Source organism: Pyrus communis, chromosome 7 (genome assembly GCF_963583255.1).
Source record: "Pyrus communis chromosome 7, drPyrComm1.1, whole genome shotgun sequence".
NCBI lineage: Eukaryota > Viridiplantae > Streptophyta > Magnoliopsida > Rosales > Rosaceae > Pyrus > Pyrus communis.
The window spans coordinates 28817171-28840452 of NC_084809.1; the positions used below are offsets into that span (position 1 = coordinate 28817171).

Consider the following 23282-nt stretch of genomic DNA (forward strand, 5'->3'; position numbering starts at 1 on the left):
AAAATTCTTTCAGGTATAAATTATAATACAAATTTGTTGACACGCTTTTTGATAGAGATGGATGGTATCATTATTCGTGGGATAATTCACTTGTACTAGCTAGCCTAGTTTGGTTGCAAAATGCTGAGACAGCAGTCATGACTCATATGCATAAGTTGTAGAATAATGCAAAGTGATGTAATCGTCTAAAATAAATAATGTGAATTATGCATGTAGGCATTTGCATTATGCGTTTATTCCATTTAGCCACCATGTTAGAGAGGAAGGAATAGTCTCCTCATCTTGACAACCCCACTCCCACTCCACTCCATTCCACTTACAGGTTGTCGGTGTCAAACAGAGCATGAATTCTCCCACATATCTTAATTTGATTCTTAAATTCCTCAACAATTTTGCCCCAAAAAAAATCCTCATCAGTATCTATACATACACACACATCCGTACATACACATATCCACACGTATATATATGATCTCTTGTTAATTTTTAGCATGATTTCACTTTTATGTTATAGATTATTCTCATGCTGATGAGTAGTGTCGAAAAAGATATATAAGAGATAAATCAAGTAGTTAGAGAAGCATATATGCATGCATATTAGTGGCTCATACATACATATAAATAAATATATATATATATAGAGAGAGAGAGAGAGAGAGAGAGAGAGAACATTTTATTTCTGCATATAATAAGATTCAAAACCCATATGGAATATGCCTCCATATGGCACGTTTTGTTAGAGATATATGGATCGAAAGAGACAGCTGCCTTGAAGCAAAGAACAAGCATATATGGTTTACGGTCCACACTCCACAGAGAATATAATATATTTCCTGAATAATATATATGCTCCATATCACCATCAGTATTCAGCTGTATCACCACCTCTGATGGTACCGCTACGAGCATGCACATTCCTCAAGAATTTATATCTATATATATGCACAGTACCTGGCCGTAACCAATAACCATCGATATACCAGCGTTATCTGTTCGTCATTCTTGATCTGCTACGTATTCAAGGTAATAACATTATCTTAAATTTCTATTATACATGTTGCATGATTCACTGCCTCCTACTCCATCTCCATGTACAGATAATTGAATTTTATATATTATAATCTTTCGGCGTTTTAATTTACTGATCATAGACTTGCATATTAATACATCATGCTTTCATTATATATATACTCTTTTGGTCCTTTGTTTTGCAAGTGTTATTTCCACTTTCAAATGAAATTGCCATGCATTCATGTATGTTCATCATTAACGTACGTAAGAACTAAGAAGGATCAGATAGATGGCCAGGATTAATTCCAAATAGGAAATAGCTCTTATGATTTCTTATTGCAAACTTAAATTATTTCAAATTAATCGTTAGCTCCTACTAATTTGTGGAACCGGCAGCTTGTTCTGCAGGTATATTCTTGAAGATGGATGCTGCTATTGGGAGGTCCGGTGGAGCCAAATATGACTGCTTGCTTTTTGGTATGATACAAATCATTCAATGTGAAACGTTAATTTGTTAAGATTTCTGGATTTGTTGTCAATATTAATTCAACTCTTTCTTAATGCAAACCCTTTTGATTAATTAAGTGATTAATGTATTTTTGTTAAGATTTCTGGATTTGACTATTAAATGTACATTCTGCAGATTTGGATGATACTCTTTATCCCCTGAGCTCAGGCCTCAACTTGGCATGTCGCAAGAATATTGAAGGTACGTATATGTGTATATATATGAATCAGATAATGTATTTACTTATTATAAGTTATAGCCAAAACTACATTAAACAGTATTAACTGATGATCGAGGTTGAGCAATTACTGCAGAGTTCATGCTGCAGCAATTGCAAATAGAAGAAGGTGAGGTACCAAGGATGTGCCTGGACCTATACCGGGAATACGGGACAACCATGGCTGGTCTAAAGGTAAAATTTACAGATCACTAGCGAACTGTCCTTGCAGTTGCATTCCCCTTTAAGTTCGTGGAGTCGAGATTTTCTATCAATCTCACTTCAAATCATAGTTATATATGTATACCTTGAATTTTGATATATAGTCCCACTTAATCTCTCTCTCTCTCTCTCTCTCTCTCTCTCTCTCTATATATATATATATATATACACACACTACATATTCATCCAGGCTCTTGGTTACGAATTTGACAACGATGAGTTTCATGCCTATGTCCACGGTAGACTGCCCTATGACGTATTGACGCACGATCTGGTGTTAAGGAACCTTCTGTTATCAATGCCCCAGAGAAAATTAGTACGTCAACTAATTAATTAAATTTGTTAAAGCTTGTTTAGATGACCTGCAATTCATCCTGCGCATATCTATGACATAGTTACATATAGTCATCAAGTCGGTCTCTTTGTTTATGTAAACTAATTTATTAAGATGCTTCTTTGTGTTGGTGGTTTCAGATCTTTACTAACGCAGACAGGGCGCATGCAGCTCAAGTTCTCAACAGGTTGGGCTTGGAAGATTGTTTTGAAGGCATCATATGCTTTGAAACTCTTAACCCTCCTCATAATCTTGATGATGAAGCAGAAGAAGTACTTAATTGCATGAGCAGTACTCCTACTGCAGCAGATGACCTCCGTACGGTCCTCCCAAAACAGGCACTGGAGGCTAAAGCCACTGACTTGACCGTTACTAGTGTAATCGGTCCCCCCAAGTCACCAATCCTTTGCAAACCCTCTGTGAAAGCAAGTGAAGCTGCTATTCGTATTGCAAATGTTGATCCAAAGAAAACAGTAAGATCGATCATTCAATGCTTTCTTAGCTAGACATGGAACATCGCGCTTTAAATTTTTTGGGTTAAACTTTGTTTACTACCCTCATGTTTCGTGGTTTTCAACATTTAGTACATTAAGTTTTTTTCATCCTAAAGTCATACCTAAAGTATTAATTTTGGGATAGTCTCATATATCCGTTAGTCAAACTGTTAGTTGTCCCGTTAAATGATGACATGGCACCCATGTGGACAATGATTGGACGCCACATGTCATTAAAAAAATTAATTAAATTAAAAAAAAAAGATAAAAAAAAAGAAAAACCCCATCCCTTCTTCTCCCCGCACCCCCAACCTAGAAGAACAAGAACAAGAACAAGAACAAGAACCCAAAAGAAGTAGGAAAACAAAAAAAACCTAGTCCTGCCCCCAACCTAGAAGAAGAAGAAGGAAAAAGAAAACCCAGTTCATGGTCTGGGTTCGCGTTCGCGGGGCAGGGCGGGGGACGAAGAAAAAGAAGAAGTCTGGGTTCGTGTTCGCGGTCGCGGGGCAGGTGGGGGACGAGTTGGGTTTGGGTTGTTTTTTTTTTGTATTCTTCTTCTTCTTCTTCTTCTTCTTCTGGGTTGCAGATTTGGAACGCAGGGGTGGGGGGGACGAACTGGGTTTGGGCTGCTGGTTTTTATTTTTATTTTATTTATTTATTTTTGTTCTCTTCTTCTTCTTCTGGATTGCAGATTTGGAACGCGGGGGGAGGGGGGGGGGGTGTTTGAACGAACTGGGTTTGGGCTGCTCTTCTTCTTCTTCTTCTGGGTTGCAGATTTGGTTTTTCTGTTTTTTTTTTTTCTTCCTCATCCTCCTTCTTTTTCTGGGTTGCAGATTCGGTTTTTTTTTTTTCTTCTTCTTCTTCTTTTGGGTGGGGGGCCGGGGAAGGGATGGGATTTTTTTTTAATTAATTATTTTAATATTTTTAATGACATGTGGCATCCAGTCATTGTCCACATGGGCGCCCAATCTGGGATGAAAAAAACTTGATGTACTAAATGGTGAAAACCATGAAACATGAGGGTAGTAAACAGAGTTTAACCCTTTCTTTTTATTTAGCTTCAAACAGAGAGGAAGCTGTATAATGGAGATTATTTTCCCCTTCTGTTCTCAGATTTTCTTTGATGACAGTGCTCGAAACATAGCAAGTGGGAAGGCAGCAGGACTTCATACAGTCATTGTAAGAACTATCTACATGCAACTAGTAAAAAAAATAGATCAATTGAAGCATTCAAGGATGGAAACTTCAAGCATATCACAAATAAATTAAACAAGCAACTCAACTAATTGAAGTTGAATGAGGTTTTCTGATACAATTAAGTGGAAAAACTTATGGCAGGTGGGGAGCTCAGTACTAGTGCCCGGTGCAGATCATGCGTTGAGTAGTATCCACAACATTAAAGAAGCATTGCCTGAGATATGGGAAGGGGAAGAAGGCCAACAACTCGAACAATTTATGCAGTCAAATACCGTTGAAACAGTAGTCCTAGCATAGGTCTTCTACCGTGGCACAATTTCCACCTTGTAATGCAAATTTCAGCTAATCAAGGCTGGCGGTAAATTGGTGAAATAAATGAAATTAAGGATCTTTATGAATCCAGCTTATTAGTAAAACGATAGAGTTCAAAGAATAATTTGTGTAACTGACTCCTGGTTCTTGTATAAAAGAGACTGTTTTGCGCAACAGGACATATGGAGCAACTCCATTCTAGCTTATGTATTGGCATTTGAACTTTTCTCGGCAGCAATGAAACGTAGATGCATGATTGGTAAACTATATTCCACAAAATAATTAATATACATAATTAAGAACAACTCTGGAGTGGACACACCGGCAAGCGGCGTTCCACAGTTGTACTTTATGTCATGAAAAAGCAACTCTCCACGGTTACCGGTTTTGCATGGTAAATGAGGTACATCTGACCCGCTTGTTTCTTGGGATTCATATTTCCTCAGAACATGAGTTCCTTCAATTACAAGTCCGAATCCGAAACTCACGTGGTGATTCTCCTAACTGCTGATTGATTATTCAATAGAAAATCAGAGAACCATAACTCAAAAGAAGAATTAATATAATGTGCTGATAGTACCAGTGTTACCAGAGGCAGAGGGGAATTAACGAGATGGAAAAGTTAACGAAAAAGAATATGAATCCAAGCTCAATCATTTTCTTCTTATTTGCTTGCGTTCTACTTTTCTGTTCCTTCAAGTTTTTGTTGATTTAAGTCTTAATTGTGGATATTTTTAGAATTCTATTTTAGGTAGGATTAGGATTTGTAATCTTCAGAATTTGGTTTTCGTATCTTAATTATATTCCTTATAGAATAAGGCATATGTGCCTATTTATTATAAATTCTAGAGGATGAATAAAGTAACCAAGCATTTTTAATGATTTTCTTCTTGCCATCAAGAGATTGGTTTCGATCCTAATTACAAATAGTAAACTGCACAATCGGTGTGTTTTCTGCACTTGTGCCGTGTGTGTACATCGCAGTTGTATTGAATTGCAGCGTGTGGGAAGAGGGTTGGTTTTGTTTTGCCGTGTGAAAGTTTGTACTCTTTTATGCTATTTTGTCCGTGTATCAGTGTGTGTTCCCTATGCAATTGCTATTGTACCCTAATAATAACATACAAGGAAAGTACTCGGGCAGGTATTCCAATTGCTGCTTGCTGGTGTAGTGTGTCAAACAGTTGTTTTATCGTGTACCGTTCTCTGTATGAGGGTCTTCTCCGAATCCTCTCTGTGAGGATTTAAGAGATCTTTTAATCGTGTTCGTTCATTATAAATCGTGTGATTAGTTTTTGTTAAGTACTATTTTTGTTCAATTTTGAATAAAAATTTAAAATAATTTATGACTGCATAATGTACGATGAATGAACACGACTAAAGAATCATCTGGATCCTCACAAAGAGATCCGGAAAGGATCCTCGGTCCCGTTCTACTGTGTGTACACCGTGCCCAGTTGCTGTGCAGCAGCAGGTTGGTGACGTGCGTGGTTTGTCTGCCGCCTGGAATTGCAATGATGTGCTGGTGGTGCAGTGTGTTGTTGTGCTGCATGGATTGGCTGCAATTGTTGTTGTGCCGTTTATTGCTGTCTATAATTACTTTCCGTGCAATCGGTTGACTTTGTTGCAATTGTTGTTTTGTCCTTTGCCGTGCTTTGTTATTTGCAGGACAGTGCTGTGTAGGAGTATTCTACTGCAAGTACGCCTCGTGTGCGTCGTGTGTGTTATTATAATGGCGATTACGGGTTGAATTTTAGATTCTGGTGCAACGGATCATATGATTTAAGACAAAACTTAGTTTCAATCTAAACCCATCCTCATAGAAAGTGTGTGGCAATTGCTAATAGTACTATTGCTCATGTCGTTGGAGCATGAACAATGTATCTTACACCCTCTCTCCTTACATAATTGTTTATTGATAGTCATTGTCCCATCACTTATTATATATACCACAAGTTACTGAATAATTGGATTATGTTGTATTAATGTATCCTTCATTTTGCTTGCTTCATGATATTCAGATAAAGGAGATCATTGAGTGTGACACTAAGAAAGATGTGCTATATTATGTGGATGACGTGGTTCTTGGAATAGCTAATTTGGTTCGTGCTTCGTGTAATAGTAATCTACAGAGGGTATTGTTGTTGCATCAACGTTTATGGCATGCATCTTGTAAAGTCTAGTCTTAAGTGTTTGGCTTTTATTGTCAGATATTGTAAATGAACCATCATGCTCAATCTAGCTTTAGGATATACTCTAATTATGGGCTGTTGTTGCTGGAGGAAATGTTCATGAAGTGGCACATTTCACCTCAAAATGTATGTTCATGCATGTGCATTTCATATTTCTATTTGTGTTGCATTCTGTCTAGTTTAATTGTCTAGTCAATTTTGGGTGCTAAATTTTAGATGTCTAGGCACACAGATTAAGATAGCCCACATGAGTTGACTGAGACCTTTTTGCTGGTAGTCAATTTTTGGTCATTGATCTGCCTAGATCAAATATTGTAAATGAACCATTATAAATGCTCAATCTAGCTTTAGGGTATACTCTGATTATGGGCTGTTGTTGCTGGAGGAAATATTCATGAAGTGGCACATTTCACCTCAAAATGTATGTTCATGCATGTGCATTTCATATTTCTATTTGTGTTGCATTCTGTCTAGTTTGATTGTCTAGTCAATTTTGGGTGCTGAATTTCAGATGTCTAGGCACACAGATTAAGACAGCCCACATTGATTGACTGAGACCTTTCTGCTGGTAGTCAATTTTTGGTCATTGATCTGCCTAGATCTCTTTTGCAGCCGATAAGTGTTTGTGGGACAAATTGGTTGATGGAAAATCAGATTTCCTTGGGTATATTTGCTTCTAGGGTTGCAGTTTGTTTTTTGGGGCTTAGAACTTAGTTTTAGAAAGAGAGGGAGTTGCCTTAAGGGCTTTGAGCTTGCATTTTCTCCATAAATGAAACCCTAACTGCCAAATCTTCCTCATGCATTAAACACCAAATCATTGTCTATTAGGGTTGCATTGTTTTAAGGTTTTGCATTATAGTCTTGGTTTGGTTTTAAGCTTTAAATTTGATTTTAGACCAAGCTTTTGGATTTAAGTTAGATTCTTCCTTCAATTGTTTGACTGGAGAATCTGACTGGTCATTTAAATCTAGATTTCATATGCATATCATAAAATCATATCACATCATTGACTATGTTGATCTTGGTGCCACATGGTGATGAGCTCAGGAAGAGTTGCCACTTCTTAAAGTTCGAAGGAGTCCATCTCATGTAAGGCAAAGTTGCAAAAAAGGTAAAGCTATTCCATAGATAGGGATCTAGGAATTAAGCTTGTGTGATCTTTATATGAACCTTTGTTTACACTAGTGGATTGGACTCAGTGGAGAGTCCTCGATTTTTTTACCTAGAGGTGTGTTTTTCCAGCCAAAATATCTTATGTTTAAGTTCTTGTTATTGTGTCACACATTTCAGTACACATACATGATACATATATTTGTTGAACATTTAAATGGTATGTGCTCACAATCCTGCCCACTTGACACATTAATAACTTGCAACGAACTGCAGCCTTGCTGACTAGGATGGTTTGTGAGAACAGAAATTGGTAATTGAATCTTTGATTTATTGATTAACAAATCTATCTTAGTTGACTAGCAGGCTTGACTAGTCAGTCCAGCGGATTATAATTTTTATTTACAGGATATTTCACCTGGTACCAATCTCATGGAATAAGATTCTCTCCTCTTCTTCTTTTTTCCCTTATCTTCCATCCCCTTCTATTTGAACGGTCATGATTAAGCCACGTCAACATCTTATATTAATTTTCTTATAGAGAAAGACATGATGGAAAGTTTGAGAGAAGAGGATAAAATGGGAGTGGTATACACAATGGAAAGTATGAGAGAAGAGGAGAAAATGGAAGTGGTATAGGACGAGAGAGAGTTCTACTCTCACTCCCATCCCCACACCTGCTTCAACCTCTCTCGTTCTTCATCCCCTCCGAACAAGCCCAGAACCCTCTATTTATCTCTCTAGAAATAGAAAAACGGGAATGCATCGACAAACCCTTTTTTGCCCTGTCTGAAATTAGGGGTCTGGATAATCTTGATAGTCCTTAATTGTGAGACTGGAATCACTCCGGTCAAGTTGTTGAAGGAGAGATTAGTAGTGGAGTTTTCTAAAACCATTTTCTTAAAACCAATTGGAACTTTTCTAGAGATTTTGTTGTTGGAGAGGTTCAAGTTGCGTAGGTTTTCGCCGCCAAAGTCAAAGGGCAGAGTCCCGTTGAGGATATTGAAGGAGAATCATCCAAAACTTCAACGAAATTAAACCCAGTTGATAGATTCCTAGAAAAGTAATTACTCCTCCAAGAAATTACAGTGAGGTTTTTGTTAAGAAGTGAGATTTTCTGGGATTTTAAGGCTGGAGATCATGGAGAAGGTAAGTGGGGCTTCTATTTAGGTCATTGGAGAAGAATGACACACCTTGACTCGGAATGTCCACTTAGACTTCGAATCAAGCTATGCTAGCCGACACCAGGAGGGTGACAAAGCCATAAAGTGTAGTGATGTGGAAAATGTGAATAAATTTAAACCTAAAAGTGCCTAGATATAAGAGTGCGCTAGTGAGCGGGAATGAACCCATTTCACACGTGATGTCAGAGCATAAGTAAAGTACAGTAGAGTGGATTGAGAATTATACCCTTGAAGAAAACCTCCTATAGCAATATTTGCCAAGAATCCTCGTCGACACGAAAGCTCAACTACTAAAACCTGAAGGGGCGAAAAAAACAAGGGTGAATGGGCCTAAAAACAAAGCTTTGTAAAAACCTTTTCGAAAACATAATAACCCCTCGCCATAAAACAAGTACAGTTTCCAAATATAACATACTACGTATAGTATGAAAATACTTACCATAGCTAGTTCAAAGCTCCAAATTTCAAAGCTCTGTTTAAGAACGAAATAAAAGTTAGGAATGTGATGAATAGAAATATATCAATTAGAAGCCCAGTTGTGACCGGCGTTGGCTGGGAAAGTGGTCTGAAAGTGGCCTAATGTCCATGGTTTTAGCTTTTTCTAGAAATTTGAGAAATCTTCCTTGAGGTTTTTCTGCACGAAAACACGTTCACTTAGTTAGAGCTATGCCCTGAATGTCAATCTTTGGAAGAAACCTTTCAAGATAATGTCTGTATGTATAGATAACTCTAATACAACAAAAGGCAAAGTCACTTATTAGAACTATCTCAATGAACGATATACGTCCAAAATTAGTGAGTCCATGGACAATGGATCGATGGAAGAAGTAATCTAAAGATGTTAAATTACAGAGACCTTCTTCATATAACCATAATGTCCAAAAAGGTTCCTAGTCATATGATTGTTAGAGGGACGTTGACAATTCGGATAGACTAGTACGTACTATGTCTGCTTCAAATGGGAAGGATGGAAAGTCTCAAGCCATTCATGTAGTGACACTAAGACAAGTATGTAGGTGCTCATTAAGGGAATGAGTTCACTGAATACAATCAAACGAGAGTACTTGCATGGAGGTCTACTCACATGTCAAGCAAGTAACTCTACTAGTTGTAATAATGTAAGTAATCATTTGACCTGAGACATCATAGTTGTCTTGGGGATACGTTACTGATCATTTGATAATGAGACGTGACCACATCTCATCTTGGATGTGTTCTATGCATTGTTGCAGTCAGTGATTTATTCTCAGAGGCATGCGAATGATCAACAAGGGATCTATAATCCTCGTTAAGAGAGGAAGAATACTCTAAGATATGATTCGAGAATCTTCAGCCGAAGTATCGAGCGTAATGATGGAAGGCATTCCTATACGACTCAATTGAATCATATAACTTGGTATAATCACATTGAGGGTTTGATATTAAGTATCCAGACCCTAGTGCTGACCTGTTTCTATTCTTTTTTTTTTTTTTTTCTTTTCTTGGTGGTGTGTTTTTTTGTAGGCATTGTGCAACATTATATGGATTTGGGTGATAAGAATTATAAATGTGTCCATTGTGGTTCATATTTTTTTGTTAAGAGTCTCTTAAACAAAGTTGGAAAAAAATTGAACCTGTTTTCACTCTTTGTTGTCAACAAGGAAAAATTAAATTTGACGCTCCAAAACCAACACCAGCTTTTTTAGATTGTTTGCTTGATCCAAATGAATGTCCAAAAAGTATATCATTTCGAGAAAACATTAGGGCTTACAATTCTATATTTTCATTTACTTCAATGGGAGCAAAAGTTGATCACTCAATTAATGATGGATCAAGTCCTTACATTTTTGAGATTAGTTGTCAAGTTTGTCATTTGATGGGATCTCTTTTGTCTATTGATAACGAGTGTCCAAAATTTGCTCAGTTATATGTTTATGATACGTATAATGAAGTCCAAAATCGTCTCAGAGCTTTCAATTCTGATGGACAAAATGGAAGACTTGATGCATCAATTGTTCAAGGGTTGATTAAAATGTTTGATCAATCAAACAAGTTAGTCAAACTTTTTCGAACAGTGAAGGATTCTAAACTTTTTCGAGGTTTGTCTGATTCTAATAGAGACATCATTATAGATTCTAAAAGTGAAGGATTAAAACGTGTTGCAAAATTGAATTCAAAATTTATGGCTCTTTAGTATCCTATTCTTTTTCCGTATGGTGAAGATGGGTATAAGCCTAATTTAAAATGGAATGAAAATTATAAAGGGCCAAAAACAAAAAGACAGAGTGCTCATGAGAGCTTATATTGCTTATCAAATTTAAGAAAGAGAACCATGCTTAACTACATTGTTAAAGGGAGGTAGACATTTTCAACAATATTTGGTTGATTCTTATGCAACACTTGAAGAAGATAGGTTGGATTACATTAGGCAAAATAAATAAAAATTGAGAAGTGAAATTTACAAAGGAATTTATGATGCAATGTCGAGAGGCGATAATGATGCAAATAAATTGGGACAAAAAATTGTGTTGCCTGCTTCATATACAGTAAGTCCTAGATATATGATCAATAATTATCAAGATGCTATCCCTATTTGTAGAGAATGTGGTCATCTTGATTTGTTTATAACATTTACATGTAATGTGAAATGGCCAGAAATTGTAAGAGAATTTGAAAAAAAAAAAAACCGGGTTTCAAACTTGAGGACATGCTTGATATAATTTCTAGAATATTTAAAATGAAACTTGATCATATGCTTGATTTCATCAAATCTGGAGAACCTTTTGGAAAAGTTGAAGCAAGTGAGTTCTGAAAACTTAATTCTTTTTTATGTTGGTCTTTTTTTTTTCTTTTTTTCTTTGTGAACCTAACTTTTTTTCCATTTTTTGTCTTTTGTCATCTCTTTTGGTTCTTTTTGTAAACAGATGTTTGCACAATTGAATTTCAAAAGAGAGGTTTACCTCATTCTCATATGCTGATATGGTTGAAACCAAAATTTAAGTGCTATACTGCAACATATATAGATTCTATCATTTTAGCTAAGTTACCAGATAAATTCGTGAATCCTAAACTTTATGAAATTGTAAATCAATTCATGATTCATGGTCCATGTGGTTATATCAATCAAAATTCTTCTTGCATGTGAGACAATAAATGTTCCAAAAATTTTCCTATGCCGTATAAAAATGAAACCATTTTTTAGCCCCGTGGTTTTCCTATTTATAAATGTTGTGATGATGAGACAAAATTTGTTATAAAAAACGGAATCAAAATTGATCATAGAGAACCTTATGTTGAACGATTACCGGTGCATTTACCAATAGAGCAAAATATTATTTTTAATGATGATCAATCACTGCAGTCAATTGTCAATCAAAATGTTTCTGATCATACAATGTTGACAAGTTGTGTTATGCATTTAGCAACCTAAATATTAAGCTACTAATTGCACGTTTTAAACTTGTAAGTGCACAAGATCAAACACATAGTATAGAAAGCAAATACGAGATCATTCCCACGAGGATTGCACTAATATGTATCCAGAGTATGATTCCTAACAATTTAAATTAATTAATTCACAAAACTAGCAAATATGCACATAAAGGTTTAACAAAATAGTTTGAGATGTCTTAAGTTTAAGTATTAAAACACACTATAAAGAACGTAGGCAAATAAAAATAATTGGCAATAAGGGTTTTGAAAACGATGTTTGAACAGTTGACTTCCATCTCTAACCCTTTTTTTGCATAAGCAACCGATACACACTATGATACAAAACAGATTATTGATGCTTTACATTTGTCAACCTAAAGGCATGGTATCTACTCTTTAAGCTATTGATTTCCCTAAACAACGAATTAGGCATGGGTGTCTACACTAACTCTTTTCATTCTCGAAGTATTTAGCATGGTGTCTACTAAGTTGCACTCTGAGAAAGCATAATACAATGGAAATCGACAAACACACGAATCCTAGAACATGGTATCTATTCCGATTATTCGTGATAATTAATTCCAAGAACTGTAACTAGTTCTCTTGTTACTCGGCATAGGTACAAGACTCGATCATCCAAATTTACCCATGTAACAAACTTAATTACAAAGCTATTCTATGTTGATCAATCATAAAATAACTCAATAAGTTTGGAATTAAAACTGGAATTAATCACTAAAGCATCAACAAATTGTCTTGTAATAAAAGTGTTCGAACATACTGAAGGAATCGTGATTAGGACTTCAACCAAGTCCCAACTATGAAATTTAGTTACTCATAATCTAAATGGGCAGTAAAGATATACAAAACAGAAAGTAAAAGGAGAAGAAGAAACTCTTCGATGACAAATTGCAGAACGGTGCTCTGGTCCTTCCTTTTTCCCCCTTCTGTTGTGGGTTGTTCTTTCTCTGTTTTGGTGGTTCTTGCTGCCTATCTTCCTTTTTTTTCTTTCTCTTTTGTTTCTCTGCTTTTTATATCTCACGCCCCCTCTGCTGGTCTGATTAGGGATCCTCCTTCATTCCCCTTCTAGTTGTAACTGACAGGGCAATTAGTCTTCTTTTCCTTATCAAGCTTAATGAGCTTTTAAGTCTCATTATATTAAAAAGACCTTTAATTTACTTTCTCTCAGACTTTTTGGCTTTCTTCAACTGATTAGAACTCCTAATAAATAGGAATTTTAATCTTCCTTTAATCTTCCTTTAATCTGCCACATTGATACACGTTTCTAGAAAACTTTGTATTCGCGCGTAGCCCGACCTTCATGTACTAAAACTGCCATAACTCCCTCTAGAACATTGATACACGTTTCTAGAAAACTTTGTATTCGCGCGTAGCCCGACCTTCATGTACTAAAACTGCCATAACTCCCTCTAGAAAAATGATATTCACGAACCGTAAAATTCTACGGAAAATAGACATCCGTGGCTTTCCAAAAATATATGGCACATATCCTGGTTCTTCCCGAGTCAATACAGTTTAACCCACGAACTCAGCTGATCTGCACAGGCTGTGCTGATGACATAGGATTGTAAAAGCGTTTTTAAACTCCTTTTGCACTCTTTGCTTGTTACAACCTACAAAACACAAATATAATGTAAAACCTATATAGAAGAGTAAAACAAAGGTATAAACAAGGAGAATTATTATATATATATATATATATAATAACGAATTTATGAGCATAACGAGTTGGTTTGAAGCTAATAAAATTTATGGTGAAGCACGTTCACTGACATATGCACATATTCCATCAAAATTTTTATATGATGCTCAGAAAAAAATTTGGAAACCAAGGAAACAAAAAGGTTCAATAGGTAGAATAACATATGTACATCCTGCATCTGGTGAGTTATATTATTTAAGAATGCTTTTAAATTTTAAAAAAGGTGCATTAAACTTTGATGATATAAAGACAGTTAATGGTGTTTTGCATATTTCATATCAAGTTGCATGTCAATCATTAGGATTGTTAGGCGATGATAAGGAATGGATTGAAGCTCTATCAAATGCTATGAATGTGGCGTCGTCTGCTCAATTGAGACAATTGTTTGTTACAATTATTTTGTTCTGTTATGTAGCAAATTCTCAAATTCTTTTTGATAAATATTGGCACAACATGTACGATGACATTTTATACAACTTGCGAAAAACTTTTGCGATTCTTGATATGATTGTATCACAGGATGAAAAAAAAGAAGGAAAACTAACGAAAAGTCTTCAAAAACTTTAGTTTTAATGAAAAAGACAAAATAAAGGTGTAAGTGAATAATACCAGGAGTGACTTTTCAAGGTAAAATGTCATTTTCATTAAAAGTGAACAGTATCAGGAGTATTTCGTTAAGCTTCCCTTAAAAAATTATGTGTTGTTTGAACTAGAATTGCTTTTTAACAATGCATCAACTTCTTTGGACAAATATTATTTACCGATGCCTGATGCAAATAAAATGTTAGAAATGAAAAATAAACTTTTTAAGAGAAGAATTAAATTATGATTGTGAACAATTGTCAAAAAGACATACGGTTTTAAAATTACAGCTAAATCAAGATGAAAAGCATATTTATGATACTGTTATAGACACTGTAAATAAAAAACAATAAAAAAAGGGAGCTTTAATGAAAAGGGCTTGGGTCAACAAATATTTAACCAAAAACCATCCTAAAATGTTATTTAACCAAAATGGCTCAAAGTTTAATAAAAAACCATCCAAAACTATTGTCTACCTTTTTCGTGCCCTTATCCTCATCTTCCTTGTCATCGTCCTCATCCTCATCCTCTTATCTGCACCACGAACAATTTATAGTGTTATTATTTTATTCCAATCAGATCCAATAAGGACCTACGGTCCCGGTGATGTACGTACATATCAGGCGTTTGTAAATAGGGAACAAAAAAAAAAGAACCAAAACATAAAACTGTTTCTAGAGAACACAAAACATAACACTGTTTTTGGAAAAAAAAAAAAATCAGATACAATGTTTGTTTTTTCTATGCATAAACAAATACTGTATCTGGAAAGAAAAGAACCAAAATCCAGAAACAGTGACTTAGATTCCAGATCAGTGACTTGGATTCCAGAAACAGTTTATGTTTTAACCTTTGATTGTTTCTTTTCTTTCAGGCATCAATTGATTATATTTAAAAAACATGATGCTTATTTTACTTTGAATCCAAATACAATGAATTTCACCATTTCTTTTCTAGCTTACATTTAAGAAACAGTGTGTTTATTTCATTTGGATCCAGAAACAGTGACTTAAATTCCAGAAACGGTAACTTAGATTCCAGAAACAGGGTTACTTAAAATCCAGAAACAGTAACTTAGATTTCAGAAACAGTGTTACTTAGATTCCATAAACAGTAACTTAGATTCCAGAAACAGTGTTACTTAAAATCTATAAACAGTTTATTTTTACAGTTCAGAAATAGTGACACGTCGTTATTATTGATTAATATGCAGATCTCAACCTTATTTTCTGGAGAAACAAATGATGAACTCCATTAACGAAGAAAAATTGAAAAACAGGACCCCGAATACTTTATGAATAATAACGACGATCACGTTTCAACGAAATAATACAAAATATAAATTAAACAGCATGAGGATCTATATTTTTGTTTCAAAGAAAAAGAAGGTTTGCAAAACAACGATGAACTCCATTGATGACAAAAATCTGGAACTCAACCTAAAAAAGTTAGGGGTAAAATCGACAAATCATAATTTATTATAGTTAGGCCATTTTTAGTTGGACTACTTTAATATGGACCTTGTACTAATCATTAAACAAAACTTATAACATGGTTTTTTTTATTAAAACTAAAACTTTTCAAGCCGTTTTCATTAGTTTTTCTAAAAAAAAAAAAGGTGTATTTTTTGTCTTTGGTCATGGAGGCACTAGAAAAACATTTTTATGGGATGCCATCATTAGTAGGCTTAGGTTTGAAGGAAAAATTGTTTTAGCAATGACATAATCAGGAATAGCATCATTATTATTACCGGGTGGCAGAACAACTCATTCCAGATTTAAAATACCATTAGTTATTACTGATTCTTCAATTTGTGCAATAAAAAAGAATACACATCTTGCTACATTAATTGAAAAAGCTGATTTGATTATATGGGATGAAGCACCTATGAATCATAAACATTGCTTTGAACCATTAGATAAATCACTTTATGATGTTTTGTCACATTTACATAGTCCTGAAAACAATATGCCCTTTGGTGGTAAACTTCTTTTATTAGGTGGTGATTTTCGACAAATATTAAGTGTAATACCTGGAGGAACCAAAGAAGATTTAATAAACGCATCTTTAAATAGTTCATATTTATGGTCACAATTGAAAATTTTCCGTTTAAAAGAAAATATAAGATTATCAAGAAGTGTTATTAGCATTGAAGAAAAGAAAAACAAATCAATGATTTTGCAGATTGGATTTTGCAAATAGGTGATGGAAAAATTAGTGATATAAGTGATGAAAATAATTTGAAGGATTCAGACACATCTTTGATTCAAATAGCTGAAGATTTAATAGTTCATTCTTCTGGAAATCCAATTTCTTCAATATTTTTTTCAACTTATCCCAATTTTGAATTTTTTTTTATAATTTTGATTATTTAAGCGAGCATGCTATCATAACACCTCGAAATGCAACTGTTACAGATATAAACAATTATATAATTGATTTGTTACCTGGAGAACAACATGTGTTTCTAAGCTATGATTCATTGTGTTCTTCTAATGGGAATATTGAAAATTTAGAGGCGTCATATCCTGTTGAATTTTTGAACAAACTAGATTTCAAAGGTCTACCTTCACATAACTTCAGTTTAAAAATAGGAATGCCAATTATGCTTACGAAATTTAAACCAATCTTTAGGTTTGTGCAATGGAACTAGATTAGTTATTACTAAGTTATATAGTAGAATTATTTAAGCTAAAATACTTGTTGGAAATAATACTGGTTACAAAGTTTTCATACCATGAATCACTCTTGCAACAACTGAGAGTAAGTGGCCTTTCATTTTTGAAAGACGCCAATTCCTGATTAGACCATGTTTTGCAATGACTATTAACAAGAGTCAAGGACAATCTTTGAAACAATTTAGTTTATATCTTCCTGAACCGGTTTTCAGCCACGGTCAATTATATGTTGCATTATCTGAAGTGACATCAAAAGGTCTCAAAATTTTAATAGTGGATGGAGAAAACAATGTAAAAAATTATATTGCAAATATCATGTATAAAGATGTTCTCCAAAATTTAGGATAAAATTGTTAATCTAATTAACCTATATATAAATATTTATGTAGTCACTCATGTAATTCAAACAACTATATCACAATGTTTGCTTTTGGTTTACAAATAACTACTAACTGTTATAACTATCTACCTTTTGGGTGTGCAGGATGAACGATATAAGTAGTGGAAAAACACCATAGAAAACAACATTCAACTTAGGTTAGTTTTCATACAACTGTTTTCCTTTATTTTTGCCACATTAGAACTCATTTAGTTTTACACAAGGCTTATAACATCTTAAATCCCCATCCATTTTCACCATGTGTTTTCCAATTCATAAAACATATATATATATATATATATTCTGATTGCTTAGACAATATATATATTAATGTTGATTTCCTTTTTTGTGCAAAATAGGTAATCAATCTGTTCAAATACAACCTTTCTTTCTTATTCCCCTTCTTTTGCCTTGCTGCTACTCTTACTCTTCATACTCACTTAGCTACACAATCAATCATCTACATTGTTTCTTATACTAGTACATTTGTGTGCCAATCAATGGTATGTTAAAAAAAAATTATAATTTATTCTTTTTTCCATAACTGTTTTCCGTTTGGATAAAGTTTTCGCTAACGTTTCTCTTTAGGGGAATTGATTGCTACCAATATATATGCACACTATCTATTTTTTACCTGCTCTTAACACATGATTAATTACTTTTCTGCCTACTAACGAGTTCAGTTGTGCATCCAAAAGTATTATCAAAAGTACTGCCACTAAAACTGTCCCCGCTCCGCAAGCTTTGATTGAACCAAAGAACGTCAAAACGATAAGGAAATCGTTAAATCTATCTTTGCACCATTTTTAGTAATCATTAGATAGATTAAACGGTTCCCCTATTTATATTGTGTTCTTTGTTCAACCAAAACATGTCAACAAAAAATATATATGGTTAAAATATCTAGATTCATGCTTTTGGATATCCATCTTAAACCCCTCGATGAACAGCCAAGCAATTTATCATGTGTTTACAGCAGGTCCAAAGAAAAAAGTCTTTGTCTATATATTGGTAGCAACGAATTCCTTTGAAGAGGAGAGATGGAAATGATGATGATACTTTAAATAATCAAAGCCCAAACAATTCACCAAATTGCGTCTTTGTATTCTACAAAGATGCGGAATGACACATATCTGATCCATCTCTGAATATCTTGTCTTACCGTTCTTTCAATGTAGTTTTTCCAATGCCTTAGAAAAAAGTTCCATCGCTGTTCACAATTCATATGTCCAGCTTTCGAAAATTAGAAGGTATTCTACCACCCTGCATAATCTAGATATCTATAGTGTGCATAAAATTTGTAACTTCACTTTGGGAAGTTTCTGGTACACAACCAAATCACTTATATAAACAAACTCACATCATTCATTCAAATCCTATACAACTTATGTTACTGATTTGTTCCCGTATTTCTTCATTGTTCATTTCTATTCTCAATATTTTTCCATTCTTCATTGATACATTTTTGTAAACACTTATTATGTACAACTTCTTTTTTATAATTTATGTTCTCCATCCTCTCATACAATCTGATTCAAAAATTGTTTTGTTACAACTGTTTGTAATAAGTTTTGTCTCAATCCTTAACATCATCTTATACCTGATTGTTTCTTTGTTGGTCTGTGCTTCTAGGAGCTCTTATTGATTTTTTTTGTCTTCTTTTGTGCATGTGAGAACTATAGTCAGCAATACATGCATAGTTTTTCGTTGTTCTGGAATTTTTATGTTCCTATAATTTTTTTCATGCGTTTATGAATTCTAAATAAATGTTGATGTTACAAATAATCATAGTGGATAAAATTGTTGGCTTATACACGCTAATGTAACATGGCAGCCTTTCAGCTACCGCCCAAGGATTTTTTTTAACAATGATGTTGTTAAAGCGACTGCATGCTTTATCAAGTATGTTTTATATATAGTGTTAGTGTGAGTCATAAAGGGTATGTAAAGATTATGTAGATATTATAGAGGTTTTCTTTTAGGAAGGTTACAGATTGTGTCCTTTTATATATGTTTCCCTGTGTAATTAGGACTGGATGTATATATCTTGTACTCGTGAAATAATAGAGATTAATTCCTACCGTATAATTTCAACTTGGCATCTGAGCCTAGTGTGCTGTAACCCTAATTCCTTTAAAAAAAAAATAAAAAAAATCCATCGTGTTGCTGTTTCTGTGATTCTACAAGGGTTGTGTGGTTTCTGTTCTTGCTGTGCCTTTGCTGGTGTGTTGCAGTGAAGGAAGCAGTTGTCAGGTTTGTGAGACGTGCTGCGTTGTTGTGTGTAACATATTAGGAAGATGGTGAACGTTGAAGATGGGAGCTCGGGGCAGAAGCTTGGAGTTGGTGTTGGTGGTCCAACCAACAATTCTGTTCTGAACTATGTGGTAATCTAGAATGATGTCTTGGTAGTGCTGAGTGCGATGAAACTTAACGGATCAAACTATCCTCTTTGGTCCAAAGTATTAGAGATACATATCGCAAGACGTGGTAAGAAGGGTTTCGTGACAGGGAGCATCAAGGAACCTAGTGAAGATAGTATCGAGTTTGAGACATGGGAGATTGGGAATGCAATTGTGAAGGGATGGTTGATTAATTCCATGGAGCCGGCTATCATGAGTTTTTTCATTCACATTCGTACTGCTAAAGAAGTGTGGGAGGAGGTTGCTCGAACGTACTATGATGACTTTGATATCTCTCAAATTTATGAGTTGAAGGTTAAGTCGTTTCGACTTCGTCAGGAAGGGCGTCCGGTTGGTATGTACTATGTTGATCTCAAATCCGTGTGGCAGGAGTTGGATCAACGAAGGCCAATTAAGATGGAGTGTGCTCAAGATTTGAAGACGCTACGAGAGGAGCTGGACCGAGTGTATGCCTTCCTGGTAGGTTTGGATGATGTTTTTGATAAGGTTCGTAGTGATATCTTACAAACCCAACCTCTACCGTCTGTCGAGAAGGTGTTCTTTATGGTCAGGCATGAAGCACAATGTCACGCCTATATGATGGGTGGTAGTCATGTTGGCAGCCAAGGAGGGGGGACCTGTAGTAGCTATGGTGTCACGGCTTCTTACCAGTTTTCCTTCATGTGGTTTGTCAAACTTATCTTTGAATTCTCGTCCATTCACCTGAGAAAACAAAGATAATTTGAAGTGTATATTCTTCGATCAAACCCGATATACTTAAGATACATGCTTTACGAAGCATGGAGTACCCGAGTGGTCTCCGGAGATGAAGAAATAGTTGCGTGCAAAAGAACGTGGGAACAATAGCTCTAGTGATGGACGGGCATCCTTAGCTGTTGCCACACTGAGCAAAAATAAAGAAGCCGAGGTGCAATCTGGTGAACCGAGCCAATCTTTATTGACTCGTACTACTCTTGGTGAACCATCTTCAAATACAGGTATTGTAGGACATGTTCTTTTAGCCTTCGACACTGCTCATCATACAGGTTGGATTCTAGACTTTGGTGTAACAGATCATATGACATATGATAAGAATTTGTTTCAGTATATGACAACGCTCCGTAGAACATGTGTGGAGACTGCTAATGGTACTACTGCTTCTGTTACTGGAGCAGGCACCGTGTGTCTTACACCATCTCTCTCTTTGCATCACTACTTATTTGTTCTGTCATTGTCTCATCACCTACTATCTATACTGCAAGTTACAGAACAATTGGATTGTGTTGTATTAATGTATCCATTTTTTTGTCTGCTTCAGGATATTTAGACCAAGGAGATAATTGGGCGTGGCACTAGAGAGAGGGGTTGTATTATGTGGATGATGTCGTCCCGGGAAGAGCTGCTGCGGTTCGGACATCCACTGCTAGTAATTTAAAAGACGTATGAATGTTGCATCGCCGTTTGGGCCATACCTCTTTTGGTTATTTAAGGCGTATGTTGCCTCATTTATTTCATGGAATAAATGAATTAGACTTACATTGTGAAGTATGTATTCTTGCTAAAAGCCATCGTGTTTTGTTTCCTCCAAGTATGAATAAAAGTTTGTTTCTGTTTGATCTCGTGCATTCTGATGTTTGGGGTCCCTCCCCTGTAAGTACGGCTTCTGGAGTTAAATGGTTTGTTACATTCGTTGATGATTGCACCCGTATGACCTGGTTATATGTGATTAAAAATAAGAGTGATGTTACTATGGTATTTCAGTCTTTCTCTCAGATGATTCAGACACAATATTCCTCTATTATTAAAGTTCTCCGCTTTGATAATGGAGGTGAATATATTAATTTTAAGTCTCCGCTTTGATAATGGAGGTGAATATATTAATTTTAAGTTGTCTCAATTTCTCTGTGCTCATGGGATTCTCCACGAAACGATGTGCTCTCACACTCCACAACAAAATGGGGTTGCTGAGAGGTAAATCGTCATATCTTAGAAACTGCTCGTGCATCGATCATATGTGCCTTCGTTCCTCAGCGATTGTGGCCTGAAGCTGTCACTTATGCTGTTTATATCATAAACCGTATGCCATCAAGGGTTGTGAGATTTCAAACACCACTTCAGGTGCTCAGTAAACATGCCCCCGTGGTGTCCACAAATACTCTCACCCCTTGTGTGTTTGGTTGTGTGGCGTATGTTCATATCCAAAAAATTCATCGTAGTAAGCTTGATCCCTGTGCACTTCGGTGTGTCTTTGTTGGTTTTTCCCCTCAACAATAGGGATATAAATGTTATCAACTTGGAACCCACCATATGTATATGAGTATGGATGTTACATTTTTAGAATTCAAATATTTTTATGTTCTTACCCGGTCCACTTTAGATCACCAGGGGGAGAGTGAGAATGTGGGTGATCTTGGTTGGTTGGATTGTGATTTAGGGGGAGATATGGGTGGTAAACCCGAGACTGGTGATGCCGGAGGAAGGGCGAGCATCATAACAGCACCTAGTGCCGTGTATAGCAAGGATGGGCAACATGTTATGATTGCCGAGAATAGTGAGCAGGTTCAGCAAGTCAGTGCTACCGAGGAGAATAATCAGGTTCTGCAAGCTCCTGCCGAGCCCAGTATTGAATAAGAACAACTTGCTGCTACCGAACCCAGTGCTGAGTTTAGTAGCGTATTATCCCCTCTCTCTAGTTCCACAGTATTGTCCAATGCATCTTCTCTGAATATACCTGAGGTAAGTACAATAGATGTTTATACAACTAATCCAAATAATATTGTAAATGCATATAAGTTGCCACCAAGACAAAATTGAGGTGTACTTCCTGACATGTTTTCTCTGGAAGGGAAAGTGAAGTATCCAATTGCCAATTACGTATCTTGCAAGAACCTTGCACCTGAACGCAAGGCTTTGGTAAATAACATAGAGTCCATTAAAGTTCCAACTTAAGTGGAGGAAGCTCTGAAAGATCCAAAGTGGGTGAAAGCAATGGATGAAGAAATGATGGCTCTACATAAAAATAAAACCTAGGAAGTAGTGGAACTACTTAACGGGAAGAAGCCTGTTGGATGCCACTAGGTGTTTACAATTAAATACAAAGCTGATGGATCCATAGGCAGATACAAAGCAAGGTTGGTAGCAAAAGGGTATACTCAAACGTATAGTGTAGACTATCAGGAGACTTTCTCTCTAGTAGCCAAGATGAATACGGTATGTGTTCTTATTTCTTTAGCTGCAAACATGGATTGGCCACTAAAACAGTTTGATGTGAAGAGTGCTTTCCTTCATGGAAGTTTGGAGGAAGAAGTATGTATGATTTTTCCTCCTTGATA

General features: G+C 35.5%; 1 protein-coding gene across 1 annotated transcript; it reads left to right on the forward strand.

Annotated features, from left to right (window-relative positions):
* The first annotated feature begins 1838 nt into the window (after positions 1-1838).
* Positions 1839-4357, forward strand: LOC137738758 (uncharacterized protein C24B11.05). Its single transcript, XM_068478233.1, has 6 exons — positions 1839-1931; positions 2149-2274; positions 2433-2555; positions 2688-2765; positions 3900-3965; positions 4125-4357. The coding sequence occupies exons 1-6, from the start codon at positions 1839-1841 to the stop codon at positions 4278-4280; spliced, it is 642 nt and encodes a 213-aa protein (XP_068334334.1). The 3' UTR covers positions 4281-4357.
* The last annotated feature ends 18925 nt before the right edge of the window (positions 4358-23282 follow it).